General features: G+C 37.3%; 1 protein-coding gene across 5 annotated transcripts in view; it reads right to left on the bottom strand.

Moving 5' to 3' along the window:
* Positions 1-19,871, bottom strand: part of TBC1D32 (TBC1 domain family member 32) — a 97,815-nt gene that overhangs the window by 14,359 nt on the left and 63,585 nt on the right. For 4 of the 5 annotated variants that reach the window (XM_013959076.2, XM_013959079.2, XM_013959080.1 and 1 more), the window contains one exon: positions 11,357-11,440. In XM_013959076.2, the coding sequence (XP_013814530.1) occupies positions 11,357-11,440 (84 nt within the window). Of the gene's footprint in view, positions 1-9,356; positions 9,418-11,356; positions 11,441-19,871 lie in introns of those variants that run through there. The other variant, XM_013959081.1, reaches the window with a different exon arrangement.

Below are 19,871 nucleotides of genomic sequence, written 5' to 3'. Positions count from 1 at the left end.
GATAAAGAAATCAAACTGAAGGATTCCCTAGCCATGCATTCAGGTAAACACTCTATGCTACTGGCAAGCAAACAACAGAGACTAATGCATTAAAATAAAATGTTTACTAGTTAAGGGAAGAAATGCCTCTGGTCAAGAGAAAAAGTTCAAGAAAAAAAAAAAAAAGTGCCCTGCTCAGATCACATGAAGTACATTGAAATTTTCTTGAAGAAAACAATACAGCAAAATTACACTTAACATTGAAGCAATAAAATTCAGCAGCGGGAACAGAGAAGAAAGAAAAACTCTTCTGTATTGTGACCTTAATAAAATACAGTGATCTAAGTGTTAGGGATATGAGAAACTGACCTTGTCCTTTTGAGAAATAACTATTATAGTAAGAAAAAGCAACTATTCTTTGAGTAAGACTAAGTTATTCAGTAACTTGATAGGATCAAAATAGCAATCCCGTATCAAGGACTTTTTTCTTCCTCAAGGACAGAAGGTCAAATACATTACGCATAGAATACCAGAGACAAAATCTATGAGGAAATTTTTTTAAAATCACAGGGCATTTCAGTTAAAACACCACCACCACAGAGTTGAATGGAACAGTTCATATTTTTTTCAGGTACTGTTCCACGCTGTCTGTTTACTCATGCAGCAATTATAATACTAACTTGCAATCAATTTGTTTCCAGGTTCTTATTTGCAATTGCGAAGGCCAGACACATACCATATCCTAGACCATATGACGGATGACAAACCAGGGGCAGTTCAAATGACTAGCGGTTAATTCAGTCCCCTCAACACCATATTTAATGGCAGGAGAAAGGGAAACAGCACAACAATCTCTAAACCAGAAGGAATCCCGGCCTCCGTTTCGAGGTGATCCTCCCGTGGCTGGTGAGGTTGGAGCTGGTAGCAGAGCCTGACAGCAGTGTCCTGAGGAACAGCCACAGCACAACCCCTGATCTGGGCCACTGCTTTCATTTTGCAACAGCTTATAGCAAGTACTGAATGCTTATTTTCTATTAACATTAAAAGAACACAACTGATTTCATCGATTTTCACTGCCTTTTCTTCTCTGTTGTAATAATGTCTTAGTTGATGTAAAGGGTCTTCCCCTTATCAGTTTTCCCTTTGATATTTTCTTCTGTATTGTGAAAGAAGATAAAATTAACATGAAGTTTGGGCTGAATAACAATGCGATATTATATAGCACCTCCTCAAGGCAAAACCTCTTGTGCAACAGCATATTTGATATAATCATAGCTCTGTACACCAGGCAGCTGAGTTACTGCCAATCCACAGTTCGCAATGGGAACGTACAAATTGTAGTCCTTTGTCCTGTGTCAAGTCTCAATTTACCATTTTGTTTTCCAATTAATAGACTGGGAATCGTAGGCTTTAGAAAACTATAAAGTCATTTAGAATACACAAAGGACTACTTCTCACCGATTAAAAAATTGGACTTAGAAACCTTAAGTGCTCCTTTAAGCTTAGAAAATTATTAAGTGGGACACTGAAATAGTGCAGATTACAATCCACGAATAAAAAGTGGACTAGTAAGCTTGCAGGAATACGTTGAATGCACTACTGTAATGACGCCCACAATACCTCTGATTTAATACACTGAGTTCAGTTTTCTGCAAAACTCATCTGACATATTTATCAATAATCCTGATATAACTACTGCCTTGAAACACAATGGGTTCCAAAACAAAGGTACCGAAAGATCAATTTTCTAAATAAGAATGCCATTTATCCTCAAAGGACAAAGCACATCTCTGAACATTGAATTAGATGAGGACATGATACAGCATTGTTGTTTTTATTAAATGGAATGAACATCATGCTTTGGCAACTTCTTTTTTATCTAATACAAAGAAAGGATTAATAAAATAAGGACTAGCTTTCCATTTACAGTTCATAGGTAACAATCTCTATGTTGAACAAATGTTTTAAAGTTCTTATTTAAAAAAAGTGAAGCATTGTAAAATGGAAGTTAGTCCAAACCAAAACTAGTGACTAGAAGGATGTCAGAATTCCACATACTTCTTTAGGAGCTCTAAAGATTTATTAAAAAAAAAAAAAAAAAGAAAGTAGACTTTGCCTCTCATTCTAAAATGCATAAAATAACACAGCAGTAGGGGTGGACCATTTTTAAATACAAATGAAACATTTAATTTAGCCATACAATCACACTTTTCACTAGCAACCTACCAAGCACCCTTCAGATAAGACAATCATAAGAAATATTGGTATGCCTCTCTCAATACTTTTAAAAACATCCACTATTTAATACAATCTTGGTCATTCAAAATAGAAAATGCTTGCTTTGAAACACCTTTAAGAGCCAAAGACTGCCAACTATTAATTGCTGGGGATAACCTTAAACAGAAAAAAAAATGAACACAGTAAGTTAAAACTGTAAAACATTATAATTTTCTTTAGTACTTTATTTATTACAACCTGGATAACAACTTCTTGTTTCCAACACTTGTCTTATTCTTTCACTGCAAATTCCTTTCCCCGGTTTTCAAACCTTCTCAAAACATGGGCAATTCTGATTTCTTTGTCTTATTTTCTAAGTGATTGCAATTTCTTTCTCATTTCTACAATGATTGGTATTCCCCCATCAGTCTTTTCCCTAAGATTTTCTTCAATTTATCACAGAATCACAGAATGGTTTGAGGTTGGCAGGGACCTCTGGAGATCGGCTAAGTCCAAACCCCCTGCTCGAGCAGGGTCACCTAGAGCACGTTGCGCAGGATCATGTCCAGATGGCTTTTGAATATCTCCAAGGAAGGAGACTCTGCAGCCTCTTCGGACAACCTCTTCCAATGCTCTGTCAACCCCACAGTAAAGATATTTTTCCTCACGTTCAGATGGAGCTTCCTGTGTTTCAGTTTGTGCCCGCTGCCTCTCGTCCTGTCGCTCGGCACCACTGAAAAGAGTCTGGCCCCATCCTCTTGACACCCTCCCTTCAGATACTTGTACACATTGATAAGATCTCCTCTCAGCCTTCTCTTCTCTAGGCTGAACAGGCCCAGCTCTCTCAGCCTTTCCTCATAAGAGAGATGTTCCAGTCCCCTAAACATCTTTGTAGCCCTTCGCTGGACTTGCTCCAGTAGTGCCACATCCCTCTTGTACTGGGGAGCCCAGAACTGGACACAGTACTCCAGATGGGGCCTCACCAGGGCTGAGTAGAGGGGGAGAATCACCTCCCTCGACCTGCTGGCAACACTCTTCCTGATGCACCCCAGGATACCATTGGCCTTCTTGGCCACAAGGGCACATTGCTGGCTCATGGTCAACTTGTTGTCCACCAGCACTCCCACGTCCTTCTCCGCAGAGCTGCTTTCCATCAGGTCAGGCCACAGCCTGTACTGCTGCATGGGCTTATTCCTCCCTCGCTGAAGGACCCCGCACTTCCCTTTCATGAACTTCATGAGGGTCCTCTCCGCCCAGCTCTCCAGCCTGTACAGGTCCCTCTGAATGGCAGCACAGCCCTCTGGTGGATCAGCCACTCCTCCCAGTTTTGGATCATCGGCAAACTTGCTGAGGGTGCATTCTGTCCCTTCATCCAGGCCGCTGATGAAGAAGTTGAACAAGACTGGACCCAGTACTGACCCCTGGGGGACACTGCTAGCTACAGGCCTCCAACTAGACTCTGCGCCGCTGATCACAGCCCTCTGAGCTCTGCCATTCAGCCAGTTCTCAGTCCACCTCACTGTCTGCTCATGTAGCCTGTACTTCATCAGCTTGAGGATGTTATGCGAGACAGTGCCAAAAGCCTTGCTGAAGTCAAGGCAGACAACATCCACTGCTCTCCCCTCATCCACCCAGCTAGTCACCCCATCACAGAAGACTATCAGATTGGTTAAGCATGACTTCCCCTTGGTGAATCCATGCTGACTTACTCCTGAGCACCTTCTTGTCCTTCACGTGCATGGAGATGGCATCCAGGAGGAGCTGCTCCATCACCTTTCCAGGGATGGAGGTGAGGCTGACTGGCCTGTAGTTCCCTGGAGTCGCCTTCTTGCCCTCTTTGAAGACTGGAGTGACATTAGCTTTCTTCCAGTCCTCAGGCACCTCTCCTGATCTCCATGTCCTTTCAAAGATGAGCGAGAGTGGCCTAGCAGTGATGTCCGCCAGCTCCCTCAGCACTCGTGGGTGCATTCCATCAGGGCCCATGGACTTGTGGATGTCAAGTTTGCCTAAATGATCTCTAATCTGATCCTCCTCCACCAAGGGAAAGTCTTCCTTTCTCCAGACTTTCTCCCTGCTCTCCAGGGACTGGGATTCCTGAGGGCTGGTCTTATCAGTAAAGACTGAAGCAAAGAAGGCATTCAGTATCTCTGCCATCTCTGTATCCTTCGTCACAAGAGCCCCTGCCCCATTCAGTAGTGGGCCCACATTCTCCCTAGTCTTCCTTTTGTTACTGAGGTATTTAAAGGAGCCCTTCTTGCCATCCTTGACATCCCTTGCCAGATTAAGCTCCAGGTGGGCCTTGGCCTTCCTAGTCACATCCCTGCAAACTCTGACAATGTTCCTATATTCCTCTCAAAATTTACCTCTAAATCAAACTCAATGTTCCAAATGGAGCCAAAAAGAGCTAGAATTAGGAGTCCTTTTGCTTGAGTGGGGGGAACAGTAGGGGTAGGCAGTAGACACCTAAAACAAGGGCAAAAAGGCAAAGAGGTCTTATTCAGCAACTTACTCTCTGTGGTTCAGTTAGTCTAAATCAGGGATTCCTAGGTAGGTAAGGAATGCTTTACTGCTATTGCCTATCCAGTCTTCATAAATAAGTAATTCTATGCATCCTGGACAGTTCTGTGAGTTCTTTAGTTTTCCAGCTGCAAATCAGGGGACCCCTGGGAGAAGCGGGAATTAAATTCCGCTTACAAATTCTTTTCCTTTGTTTTGTTTTTGGATGCAGAACAATATCCAGGGATGGAAAGGAATTTGAAGGTTTTCAGCTTTTATCAATAGGAAACAAAGGACCAATTGAGTACTGCGGTCCCTCTGTTCCAGGTCTTCCTGTGAAAACCCTCAGGGATGGTAAATGTCAAAAGGGATTAGGAGAAAGTGGAAGATGAAGAATGGAAGACAAGGGAACAATCTTTAAAGCAATCTCAGGATTTTCTTGCTTTCCCATCTTCAAGGTCATGGGATTAGACTGATCATTTGTACTAACCCTGATTATGCCTATTTCAAGTGTTTCAGTGGGCAGTACTTCTCAAAAAGTTTTGGAACATTCAGGAGCACCAAAAGGAACATCCCACAAGGCATGATATGCAAAAGAAATTAAATAGTATTATTAAATAGTATTATTAAACTCAATCAACAGCTACAGATGCCTCAGAGTAAGTTATTTAAGTAGCAAACACAAGCCAATAGTATTCTTCCTGTTTAGCCCAGGCTTTAATACATCAACTTATTTTACTTTACAATTCATCTGAAAGATTGTTTTCTTATCCATTTTCCCTCCTACCTTGAAGGAGCTTTTATATGGTTAAGTCAGCGGAAGGACAACATTGTATTCATATGGAAATAACTGGATGCAGAGCTCAAATAGTTCTGAAATTAAAGGCTGATTTCCAAATGTCATTGTATGTTTCCTAAAACATCCACGGTCTTTAGATAATAGCTTATTTCCCTGTTTAACTGCTCTTACCTCAAAGAAACTATTGGCTTCCCTTTCATACTAAGTGGAAAAAATGACTAAAGCTGTTGCTCACATTATTATTTTCCTACTTCTTCTTGGTGTCCAGGCCAAATATTTCTATGGCTGTATAAATAATCTTTGCACAAATGTTAACATTTTAACTTTAATTATGGTAAAAAAGAATTCTTCGTATGGATGGAAATTACTTTCAATTCAAAGGAACCATGTAAATAATAATACAACAGTAGTTTGTGAAAATCCAATGATAGTCTGAGGTACCTACATTAATTGTTGCAGGTGCTTCAAAAATCTTTACGGTATGTGATTATTTTTCCTCTCACATCTTTAACCACAGGCTTTGCCCATATAAACTGAAATTATGAAACTGAAAATTTAATCATCTTTTCATGTAACTAAAAGACAGCTTTTTTTTACTTACAGCTTTTATTCTTCAAGAGGTGTCTAAACATTGATACTGTAGGTAGGCAGGTGCCCAAGCTGCTAGCATAAGCCTTTATGTTTCCTCAATACCTATCCTCTCTCCTTCTGATGTCCTTATAAAGGGTTTCTATTCTAAAATATTATTTGGAGTTGAGTCATACATTTCCTACTATCTTCTCTTCTGCCATTTTACTATTGTTCTTTGATGGTGGCATCTCCTCCACCAAGCCCCTCATCTAGACCACTTTCAACAGGCTGAATTTCATATTCATTGCTTGGATTATCTTTAAAAAAAATCCCCTTTCAAAAAAAACCATATTCTTATTGTTGGAATTAAACTGTGAATGAAGAGAGGCAATGAATACAAGATCCAAGAATATCTGCTGGAGAAGGCTGTTCACTACTCAGGTAATCTCAAGTGCAATTCCATCTTGACTATTAAAAGCATCTGTTATGGCATCGGACAGATTTCTTGTGCTAACAGTAAAAGATCAGAATATTCACACCTAGAACTTCCTCTCTGAGCAGCAGTCATCACAAATATTCAAACTGTCTTTGGAAGCAACATCCCTAAGAAAGAATCACATTTTTGGTCCAATTACTTTTTTTTTTTTAATTAAAAATACAGACTGGCAACAGGAAAAATGCTTTTTGTTAGTAGTATCTTTAAAGTGGGTACCCGTCTTTAAAGAGATACACTCATCAAATGTTGCAGGAGGAAGGGAAGAATGCCCTTCCTTTTCCTTCAGAGGACTAGATTTGGGGTGTAGTCCTGCATTTCTCATCTATTACTCCCTCTGAGAAGCACTATACTGACAGCTTCCCATTTAAGAACTTCACACTACTAGTGCACAATGTCTATTTTAATATTACAGCAAATTTAAGTTCCTTGCCATTCTATTGTCTATTGCAGCTAGGCATCAATGATTTGGCTTTTAATGATTATGGTTTATTTTTAAGAAAAAAGAAAAATAAAAGCACACTGGAAAGTATTAATTGCGGGAAAGGGGATAGACAGAGTTCATTAACATTTAGTGTCCATATTATATGTGTTTTTACTCTCATCTGAATCCACAACAGAGTAATATCATTGCTGCTAGCAGAAAGTAAACTTCAAGTAGGATTTGTGTTACTGTTTATAATTAAACATTACAACTGCATAGTGGCTTATCAGTCATTTTTCCTTCTTTCTTATCTTGCAAATGATAACAACCCAAACTAATTTGATTCTTCCATATTTGCAAATCTTATAACAGACTGAAATCCTGAGGGATTCCACAGCAGACAGATGACTGTGTTATTTTAATTACAACTACCTACAGGTTTAGAAAGCTGTCATATTTTAAGATAATCAATTTCTCATTTCAAGAAACATGATAAACACTGAATATCTATGCTGAAGTATCTATACTGACTGAATCTACTTTCATGAAAATTGTGGCTTCTCTTCATTAAAATTAAACAGCTGTTAGAAACTGTTGTTCAGTCCCTCAGATCCCAAATTTATTCAAGAGAGAGAATGGTAAACACATGGACTTGTCAAGTGTATGTTTGGCTTACTAGGATCTGGGACTAGGAGACACATCTAGAATATGGCTTACCTTCTAACAACTCCTTAGCTACTACCTAAACCAGCAAGATATCTCTACTGTAACAGCAGTTTCAGGAGTTAGCTTAGGTAACACTTATAATGGAAAGATGCCGTGAAATAACATGGTATTCAAGAATTAATTGTGGTGCTTGGAGAAATTCCCATCTTTAGAAACCCTGGAAAAAATCCTGAGAAATATATATAAATCTAGCCAATCACTGAGAGAATGGGAAATCTAATTTTAGAGAAAAAAAGTCTCATAAATATTTGAGCATATTTTGTTCATCCCTTCTGTACAAACACAGGAATCATGAGTACAGACTTTGGGTCTCAAAATATATTTCCTATTTTTATATCAATGCCACACTGCATGTTTTATGATGTAAAAAAGAACCCACAATGAGTGTAATTCAGCTATACAACTGACTCTTACAGTCAAGCCCTTTAAATCTTTCAGAGTGGAGTACAATCACAGAATCAATTCTACAGCCAGATTTTTGTTTCATTTAATGTTAATCAGCATGACTTCATTGGTCTAAACTAGTCTTCATGGACAATACTCATTTTGATACCTGCCTGAAAAATGTGCCAAGAAATTTTAATTACTATTTTCCTATAAAACTTGAAATAGAACCAAGTTGAAACATATTCTGGTTGATTGAAAAACATTATTTCATGGACTGGAGAACTCTTCTCCAAAAGAATCTCTGACAATGGTGTTGCTGACAGGGAAAGAAAACATGAAAGGAACACCTGCCCCTTACCTGCATTTCACATCAGTGTTTTGACCATCAGACTATTGGTTATCTTAGATAAGGCCTCTCACAGAATCACAGAATTGGTCGAGGTTGGAAGGGACCTCTGGACATTGTCTAGTCCAACCCCCCTACTCAAGCAGGGTCACCTACAGCACATTGCACAGGACCCTGTCCAGATGGCTTTTGAATATCTCCAAGGAAGGAGACTCCACAACCTCTCCGGGCAACCTTTTCCAGTGCTCTGGCATCCCCACAGTAAAGATGTTTTTCCTCATGTTCAGACGGAGCTTCCTTCAGTTTGTGCCTGCTGCCTCTCGTCCTGCCACTGGGCACCACTGAAAAGAGTTTGGCCCCATCCTCTTGACACTCTCCCTTTAGATATTTGTATCCATTGATAAGATCCCCTCTCAGTCTTCTCCAGGCTGAAGAGTCCCAGTTCTCTCAGCCTTTCCTCATATGACAGATGCTCCAGTCCCTTCATCATCTTCACAGCCCTCCACTGGACTTGCTCCAGTAGCTTCACATCTCTCTTGTATTGGGGAACCCAGAACTGGACACAGTACTCCAGATGTAGCCTCACGAGGCCTCACCTCTGAGTAGAGGGGGAGGATTACCTCCCTCAACCTGCTGGCAACACTCTTCCTAACACACCCCAGGATACCATTGGCCTTCTTGGCCTCAAGGTCACATTGCTGGCTCATGGTTAACTTGTTGTCCACCAGCACTCCCAGATCCTTCTCTGCAGAGCTCTCACTCTTGCATTTCCAAACTTGTCTTCATTAAAACACATGGAACCTCAAAAGCATTTGTAAATGAAAATCATTCATCAGCCATATCGATTCTTTGGGACTTTCAGTTCCAAAAAATGAATTTAATGTATGTGATTGTCATAGGACTTCCAAACCTTGTATTTCTTCAAGACTAACAATATATTTTAGATGAATCTTGACTTCTCACTCTTTCTGTCTCTTTATCTGGGAAGAATAATAATTCCCTTTGATTAGAAAAAATGAGAAGAACTTGAACTTCCCTCCTGAACAGATACAAACAAATTTTTTTTCTAGTCAACAGTAAACACACCAAAAAAGGCAGTTTCAGTCATCCAGGAACTAAATGCAAATTCAAGTCAAAACTACAGTGTGCAGTGGTTGTCGCCACCCCCATCATATGGTTCATGGTGAAATCACAGATCAATGAAGTAGAAGACCTGGGTTCAACCTTCCTGCACTTGTTTTAAATCCTATCTTGGAAACAGGTTGAGGAGAATGGATTGGAACTAAGGTTCTCCACTTCTAAATGAACAGAGTATGGAGAACTCCCTCCCTTTATTAAAGCTCTTTCACAATGGAGGAAGCACTTAGCCATTAAGGTTAGGTAAGGGCAAGATGCTCTAGTCTGCTGGACAATATATCCACTTGGAGGTTGGACATTAGTTGTCAGCTCCTTCTCCAGTTAGTTTTTGCCTTATTCTACAAGGCAGAAGAACTCTAATGAGAAAGACTAAGATAACCTTGAAAAGCTAGGTCTGTTGGGTTCTCCAAGGAAATGGGAGATGTGCATCCCCCAAGACAGAAAAGGAAACTGAACCTGGGCCTTCCATATTACTGGAGAGTGGGTGATACCTTGAGCTATGACCTAAAGGAATGCATAGAGGGGAGAAAGAGGGGCACTTTAGGTGTCAGCCAATGTCATGAAGACATTATGAGGGCTTTCAAAGGAATCATCTGAGTCATTACTTGAATTGAGAAATGTCAGAAATATATAAATACCAAGTTTTATGAGGCGATGAAAAGATTTTTGTTGCTTGTTGTGGTTCTTGAGAAGTTGAAATCTAAATGACAAACTGATACAGGTCACAAAAGAACTCTTAATGTGTATGGTTTAGAAGAATGTTGGGATTCAATTTTACAAGAACCGATCTTTTGAGTAGAAAGTACATAGCGGCAGAAGAACTGGCACTTCAGCAACTCTATAAGCAAAGGCAGAGATTCTCAAGTAAAATTAAGAGCATTCCATTAGCAAGCTCTCAGCAGGTAGATGGCTGAAGGCAAGGCAACTACATAAAAGAAAAGAGTCCTCTAAATTACTGAAGGGATTTTATGCTTTGAAACTTCAAAGGCAAGTCTGAAGTCCCCAAGGGCACTGTATTTGCATTCTATGGATGTGCCAATAAAATAACAGTATAAATGCCAGGCTCTCCCCAAAGCGGGTTTGATTCTCCAGCATTACTGGGAGAACAAGTACTCTAAATGACTGAACCGCAACCTTGGAGAATAGTCCTGGGCAGATAGTAAGGAACAAAACTACATTTTTGGGTAGATATTAAAAATGCATCTAAATCTTCCCATTTGGTAAGATTTTTCAAATATTAAAGTTTATTACTTTACACTCAGAATAAATTAACTTTATCATTCATTTATTCTTGACTGTAAGCAGGACCTCTGTGAGAAACTTGCACTCATTACTCTGGTCCTTCAACTAATGCATTATTTTTAATACGTATCCAATATAACTGGCATACTTTTGGGGTGATCATAGATCACCCCATCCCCACTTTCAATAGATAAGCTGGATTGCTGACACCATCTTAAAAATTTATGCCATCAGCTATGCAGATCATTCTATAATAGGTATCAACAAATACCTTAAATCATACCCCCACCTATATTGCCATCTCCGTCTCTTCACTGCCCATACAGAAATATGAAAACACATCACTAATAACTATCTGTACTATTTCCTCAAGTACATCATTCTTCCTCCAAAACAAAGTATTTCCCATCAGTTAAGTAATGAATCTCTGAGCTGGTAGAGAACATTTTCAACAACCCAAAAAATTTTACAGATACATTTAAAAGAAAAGTAATTGAAATATGAAGAGGCTGCAAAGTAATGAATTATTAGGAAACTGACCTTTATAGTCTTCTGTGCTGAAATAACAATCCAAGGGGCTTTCAGAAAGATGTGACACGAACTTTTCAATTAATTCTGCCAAAACTACAAAAAGCAAAAACCCATTAAAACATTAGAGGCAATGAACAAAACGTAAAACTACATTACCTTACAAGATGACAGTATGCAAGTAAATAAAGCTATCTGAATAGCTGCATGTTTATTCATGTTTTTATGGGGGAACAATTCAAAGCATGCATTGTGCTTTTGCATTCCTAACATCATTCCTAACTTAAATTAAATTTTAATAGCTTTACTGAGAATATGTTCAGTGTAAGCTGAAAGGGAATCACATATTATCTTTATATCCTCCAAGGATTATTTCAGAATTTGTTACACAGTATCAATATAAAATGAAAATTAACTATAATTAAGCTACAATATCTTATCCCATTTGTCCGTGTGTGTGTGTAGACAGGAAAGCAAAAAACCTCTATACCAATAAAAGTTAATGAACTTTTAAGAGCTGTTTCCAATAAACAATATAAAATTGCCTATGCCATCACAAGATAAAAATTACACACTTAATTTTAAGCGATAGGAGAATTTCCTTTGGGAATGTCTGTGTTTAATGATGACCATAAAGTTCTTGCTTGATTCTTGCCAAATAGAAGTTCTAAGTCTGCAGTTACTGCATAGATAAGCCAGATGCTGAAATCTGATCTCTAAATAAGAAATCATATTTATAAGAAATCATATCTCAGACCTTAACAGAATATTAACCAGGAAATTAGTGACAACTCTCAGTGAAAAATCCTTAGCAAAGACTGTTCCTAATCCTTGATTCTGTAAGCTTGATACTCTTGCAGCTGAACACAGTATCTTACAGATTCAAACAAAAGGATACAAGGAAGTCTTTATAGATATTGCAAAGAGGAAGTCCATGCTGAGGTGACCCATATTAAGAATTTGGGATAGCAAAAATTAACTTTTTTTTTTATAAGTAAGTGCTATCCCAAGACAGCTGCATGATAAATTGAATTTAAAGATTAGTGGGTGCAACTTTCTTTTCACAACAGTCCAAAGCAAGGAAGTGGATATAGAGAGTAATGAGAGCAGTCACCTTTGGGATTTCCTGTCTTAAGTCTGCATGCTGTAATTTCCGTGGCAGCACCTCAGTATAACAGGACTCGAGCTGTACTGTGTCAGCCTCTGCTCGTCCATTCCTGCACATAATCTCCATGCACCCACAGGTAGTTTTGTTGTTTTTAAGCCAGATAATTTCATTAACCCATTTTAGATGGTAGCTGTACAAATGGTCATAGCAGCCACAAGCAAGACATAGCAATCTGTGGTGGAGGTGGCAATGGAAAAAAGACACCAAACTCTGAAACTAGCCTTCCTGACAGGAAAACAAACACAGGAGACTGCAGTACAAGCTATTTTGTCCATAAGGAGGAGAAAGACAGAACATCAGCTCTGCCCACAGTCTGATGCCTGTTACGCCAGAAAAATAATGAAGAAAAATCGCATAAAGACAATAATTTAGCCTTCCTCCAATCACTTTAAACTAACATATTGACAATAAATTATGACTTTTCCTGATTAGTTACCTAAAACATTTACAGGAATATGTGTTTGTCTAACTGTAGGAAGAAACTCACACAGTCATTTCAAGGTCATGAATTAGTCCAAAAAGTTTTTAAAAGCCTGAATTTTGGTGTTATTGTGTTGATGGGGGGAAGAAGTTTCACTACAACACTTGAACATAGTTTACAGTTAAAGCAGCCAACTCCAACAGTAACAAAATTAATTTTGCATTGCAAAAGACTACTTTATAAACACAAGCAGCCATCTCTTGGTAAATCAAAACAAAGAAATTATGCATATAAGCTTTGTTCTTTCACTTTCTTTATGGGCAGAAGAAACTGCTAATTAAACATAATATAACTTTTTTTAAACATTCCTCTAATAAACCAAATGGATTAGCAAAAAGTAATTTATTTTAAAGAACAAGTTTATTCATTTTGTGAGTACCAGAATAAATGATCTCTTTACAGCCTTCAAAAATTAAATCAGAACAAAACTTTTACACTTGAAAAGGTAAACTGCACTGAAGAGTTAGTTGTAGAAACCCCCTTCAAAAAATGATACCATTTTCTGTACGAGTAATGGGAAAGTTACTGTTGTTGCTGCAATATTTTAGGCACTCTATGTCTTTGAAAACATGCTGTGTCAAAAGCTTCCCCCACCACTCTCTCTTCTAAGGATGCCAAAGAAAGTTTTCCAGTGTAGATTAGCATTTTCATTAATTTTATGGAATAGCACAGATATGGACTTTTTTTTTTTTTTCCTTGCTTACTTTCACATTCTGGAAACAACTTAACTAATAGGCTTAGTGGAATTTGGTCATACAAACAACATAATAAGTATTTGTGCAAGTAAAACACAAAAAACCCCACTGAACTAGAGCTATTGATAGCAAAAAGTAGAAGTTAAGCTTAAACTTTGTAAGCAGATATATGTTTAGTGCATGACTGTTTATATTGAGATTACTGAAATATTTCATGCTGTAATAACAAACAGGAACAATATTAAAATAATAAAATACTGCATAATTCACAAAATTTAAAATCAAGTCAGAACACTGCACATTTGTTCCCTTCTTGTTGGAAGGCATCCACATGCTTGACCTAACAGTCAAATATTTCAGTTCAGTGCTTGAGTTAATGGGAGAAGTGACAGCTCAACTGCTAAGCAATTTTTTTGAAACTCAAGCACAAAATTGATTTCCACCATTTGAAAGTATTTACCTAAGTGCCTATCAGGATCTTTGAAACCTTTTAATCAAGTTTGAGAGAGGAAAAGACACATAAGAGGAGTGTATCAAAACAAATTTGGTTAATACACAAATAGAGGGTTTTCACAAGACATAGTCTCTTCCAAGAGAATGTTCATGTGAAATGACAAGTAGTTGTTCTAGATTATTTTAATTTTTGTGTTTTAATACTAAGCCAATTAGCTGCTATTTAAATACTTTCTGGAAATGTTTATGAAGATGGAAACTGGCTCAGTGATTTTCCATTCAACTGAAAAAGTATACAAACCAAATTTAGAAAAGTTCATTGTACAGTAAAATCAGGATTGCTGTAACAGCACTCATTTGAAGTCATTCACGAAGAATTAATGCACAAAAGGCAAGCAATCTAAATGGCTTTTAAACAGTATAAGAGTACTGATTAAAAAAAAAATCATGTGATTTGAACTGTTAATAAGTAGCCACCAGGAGAGGTTACCTAGTACCTACTCTGAAGGATTTAAGCCAGAAAGGTCAAAAACTACAAGGTGCCACTAGAGAGCTGCTTTCTGTTTAGTAACAAAAGCATCAGAATTTTTTAGATTCTCTAATGTAACTAGCATTACTAGATCATATTCTATACCAACTCTCAGATGCTTCAAAGTTTAAACCAAGAAAACAAACAAACAGAAAAAAACATTTCTCAAGAGTTAACAGTAGTCTTTCATGACTTGTGTTAGAGGTTACAAATTTAAGAGTGAAAATTTTGAACAGTTGGTTTCTTTTTGTAAGAGTAGTGTCAGAAATTTTTAACTGCATCAACTTCAATTTAATAAATCTACAGAAAGCATCGTCAGCAATTCCATTCTTAATGGCAACAACATGGAGGGCCTTTTTGAATTCCCAGGATCAATGGGAGAGACTGCCATTACAGTGTATAATAATTGAAAAAGGAGCCACCTGCATTCTCTTTTAGAAGAAGAAAACAACATAATAAAAATTCTGACAGTACTTCCATTAGACATGAAAGTTGCATATCTTATATCCAACATACAAGCATCTTCTTTATCAATGGAAAACAATCCTTTCAAATTCAGCACTAATCAAATAGCGTAATCTTCACTCACACGCATGCACATTCACATGCACTTACATTGCATAAAAGATATTCCTTTGGGAGTTATTCCAAACTGGTTTGGACGACAGAAGAAAGAAATTTTGGTTTGCAATTTTTCTTCCTACATGACCTAAAAGACCTACTGTTTCATTTTAATTCTGAAACAAGCCTCCTTCAAAAATCAGGTAAAGACATAAAAAGGTAAGCATCTTTTTTGTATTATTTTAAAATCCTCTTTTGCAAATGCAATATTTTGAGTTTGGTCATACTAAAAAAGGGAGCAGATAACAGAGTCTAGATCTAATTGAGTGATCTTAGAGACAGAAGATTTGGGGAATATTTAAAAAGATGTAACTGAGCTTAGAAAACTTATGTGGTTCTTATAGAGAAAAACAGGCTCATCTGAGGACCAATTTAGAATGGAAATCTAACTCAGTTGCTCTGATTTGCCTTTTTGAAATCATAGCCCAGAGAAGTTTCTCTCACAAACTTAGAGAGCCTATGGAAGACTACTCTGCAGGCTGAAGTTAGTCAAGTCTTCCACCTAATGAGGGCTGAAGTTTAAACCATTTTCTCCTAAAAAGGGGAGAGTATGTTACGAATGTCCTAATGGCTCTAAAAATGTAATATCTCATTTTCTTTGAATCAGAAAGATCCTGTTCAGCAAAACTAAAATCCCTAATTATCATCTTTACATTTATATACAGGCAGAGTGTTGACAACTGAGAGTCTCCTTGCTGAGACTCTGGTAGCCTAAAGGTATACCTTGATATAAGCTACATTTACAACTCCTGCTGATGAGGGAACAATTCAATTCTTCTCCTGGGTCTGCTCAACATTTATCCAATTATTACACTATCATTAAAAGTATTAGGCTACTTTGATACATGGCCAAAGTTTAATATTTTGTTACCCTGAAGAGGAACAAAACAAAACAAAGTCATACCTATTGAAAATATCCATCTTTTTGGTTCTTCATCCTGTGGGGTAAGTTCTACAGTTACTTTCAACTTTACGCAGTGACTGCTAAAGGCTGTAGAACAAAAACAATGACATTTCCTCAAAGAATCTTAGTCTTTTTCATCAGCATGTTTTGATATAGCTACTTCAGATAGTGCAGAGCTCACACAGCATTAATGGGATTCCAAAATGCTTTGTTGATCATAACCACTCTGCTTTCATTAACCATTCAACTTCCTGTTAAAAAAAAAAAAACAACCCAAAAAACAAAAACATCCCACTGTTTTCCAGCAACATCTCAAGTGCAATTTCAAGAGCTTCTCACTACGTTTTTCAAGGTTTTAAAAGTCATCAATACTAGCTGAGACTAAAAGAATAACTCCCTGAAAATAAAAATTACCATAAGAAAGATATTGCCTTTTTCCTCTTTTGAGAGAGAGAATATTTTGGAGGTAAATAGATCCTAAAGAATACTGGCAATCTAAGTCCAGATTTCTCAGGAAGAACATGCCACAGAAACTCTAAATGCCTCCATGTAGCGGGTCATTGTAGCTGGGTTCACTGTCCCTATCCATACCCCCATATGGATATACAATTATAAGACTTGAGGAAAATAATTAGGATTTTGAGACTGGTTATCTCCCATGATGGATGGAAGAATGCTAGCACATACTTTCATGATCTCTGCAACACCCCCCGTTTTTCTTATTGAGGGTTTAAAGTCTCCCAGAAGAGGAAAGGATTAAAGTTGTTGTATCTACCCAGACTGGAGAGAGATCAGCTGCAGATATGACACTGTTAACTGGGAACGGATAATAAAGGGTTTGCTGGGACTGCAAACAACAGACATGCCTTCTGTCTCACCTGAAGGATAAGGATAAGGAGACAAATGAAAAGGCATGGATGAGATAGTCAAGCTGAGATCACTAGTTCAAAAAAAAAAAAAAAAGTCCCTATCCTATGAATGAACTGAATTTGTAATATACTAAGCCTAGATTTATACAGCTTAAGAATTTCCCGTGTAAATTTAACCTATCCTTGCAGGAGTTGACTTGGCTGATTCTTTTTCTGCCAAAGCTTCGATTCCAGTATAGAAAAAGTTCTTATCTAGATGTACTAACAGTGCTTTAGGGAGATCACATATATTGCAACATGCAGACTTCCTCAACAAGTCCAAAAGAGGCCAAGACTTGACCAAGGGCTGTATCAGTGTCTGTCTAGCTGATTTGAGTGACTCAAAGACACAACGCAAAGTAGCTCAATGACAAGCGACAAGTTCCCTGGGATCCATAAATCTATTCCACCTTTACAGAAAGAATGACTAGAAGTCTTGTGTCTGTGCTTAGAACAACAGAATGTAGAAGCTTGTTGTCTAGAGTAAGATCTTTTACTAGAAGATGAAGAAGAATCCTGCACTTTAAGTCCTGCCACATTAAAGGATATACAAGTTTGTGAAAGGTTCGTATGTCCTTTTAACAGATCAAGAAAAGATTCAAAGATGGATCTTGATGCTTAACCACAGAAATAACTTAGAAGCTACAGTCAGTCAATATCAGGAGAGTGAATGATGGGTATCAATGCTATACAGTTTGCTTAAGGATCTTCTGATGGAATTTTAACAGAGCCTACAGATTCAACATCTGATAATCCTGGCACCAGATCCCAAAATGTTTTCACATAAATATGTGCTTCACTACACAGTCATTGCCTTCAATATTGTCTTTGCTGGTTATGTTCTGATACCATTTCTGTTAATGTTAGTCTCCCGTGTCCTAGAGAAAGAGTCCAGAACAGGAAGCATATTTTTGAGTATGTATCTCTTCTCTGTAATCCTTACAGTTTGTTCCTGCTGTGACTGACGAGGAAGATTTGCTTTCTTGGGATCTGGATTAAGGCCTTTCAGTCCTCTGAAATTTGGGAGAGGTTTCAGAAAACACCTAGCAGCACAGCTGTCTCTCACAAAATAGTTTCAGTGAATAGAATATTGTCTCAAACCACACAGCTAGCAGAAATATTGTTGTTCCTGAAATATCTGCATGCAGATCTGCCTCATTTAAACAACAGCTTTGAGTTCACCTTAGAGTAACACTACTTTCACTTAGTTATTACTATTCTTTAGTAGTATTTTTTAATTTAGTATTTCATTAAGCTATTCTTTTTCCATTTTCACACTTTACTTGTGTGGTTTGTGAATGCACTTGCAGAAGCAACTGTGAGGCATAAAAAATTTCATGGATACCTTTCTTGCTTACTTTTACTCCCAGTTGTTCTATCTCAGCTGGAAACAGTAATTCAGAAGAAACCCTAATCTCTTCCTTTTGGGTTAATAAATTCTAATGATTCCCTTTAAATTCCTAATTCTAGCTTATGGTATCTCCAGCAAAGTTACACGAAATAACCTACACAGGCTTTGAATAGCCTACTACAAAGCATAGTAAGAATTCTATTTTCTTTTCCTTTGTAAGCCAACTATTTTAAACATATGTTCTGTTTTTATATAAAAATATGTTTTGTTGACAAATAAGTCCTTTTATATGCAAGACAACAGACTAACAATTTTCAACATTAATTTCATACAATTCAAGAAGATATCTGTCTAGAAAATATGCTGCATTCAAATGATTTTGCAAAGACTAAATTATTTGTGCTTCACAATGTGTAACATTTAAAAAAAATGCTCAGTAGATTACTAGTTCTATAAGAAACATGCAAGAAAAGTAAACATCTTTTTTTGCTAGAAAAATCTAGATTTTTTAATTGCTTTCCTCAATTTATTTTTCTTACAGTAGCAGAAGTTCATATAAAGTATATTCAGTGTTTCAGCTTATGAGTCTCCATTTGTTTACCTGTTTTACAGAGAACTTTCTTTCTGCATGAATACATGCATTTGTGGATGTGTACAATACAATGAACACAAAGACATACATACATTATAAACAAATACATGTGTATTCTGTCTACACACATACATTCCTCCAAATGGAAAGTAAAAGCTCTGACCAAATTATAATCATCTGACTATAAACACAAACTCATTTCAAACAAGCAACGAGAACAGAAAGCTCAAAGAATTTTGAAAATTTCAATAATTATGGACTTTAACCACACTCACACAAGTGACAAGTTTCTTATTAATTATTTTTATACTGAATCGGTTCCTCTATAAATGACTTCCTTAGGCCCTAAATTTTCATATAGCTCTATAAGTTATGGCAAAATTCAGGTCTCTTATACAAAACACACATGCTGTGTTACTTTGATCCCACATAGAATATATTTCTTCTGTCTGATTGTCAGTTGTATTGATTGGTTTCCTAAAAATTTAAAGGGAAGTCTTTGGAATATGTAAGCAAAAGATCAGACTATGTATTGAGCATCTTCTATAATCAGAATTCTTAAAGAACTGCAAGTCGGCATTTTCTGAAAGCACATAGTTTCTTCATTGCTATACAAGTTTATATTATATTACAAGTTGATTATTAAGTCTGATTTCCAGTGATTAATGTCATATGGGTAATTGTTGGGTTTGTTTTGGTTGGTTTGTTGTTTTAACTGAATCATACCAATGCTGCAGCACAAGGTCACTATTCATTAGGAAATACACACAGAAAGGAAGAAAAACCTGAATGAGTGGATGCTTTGATGTTTAATAAGGCTTAATT

This window comes from Apteryx mantelli, chromosome 3 (assembly GCF_036417845.1).
Source record: "Apteryx mantelli isolate bAptMan1 chromosome 3, bAptMan1.hap1, whole genome shotgun sequence".
Classification (NCBI taxonomy): domain Eukaryota; kingdom Metazoa; phylum Chordata; class Aves; order Apterygiformes; family Apterygidae; genus Apteryx; species Apteryx mantelli.
Note: the sequence above shows the minus strand (reverse complement) of the source record. Positions and strands in the feature narration are given on the sequence as shown.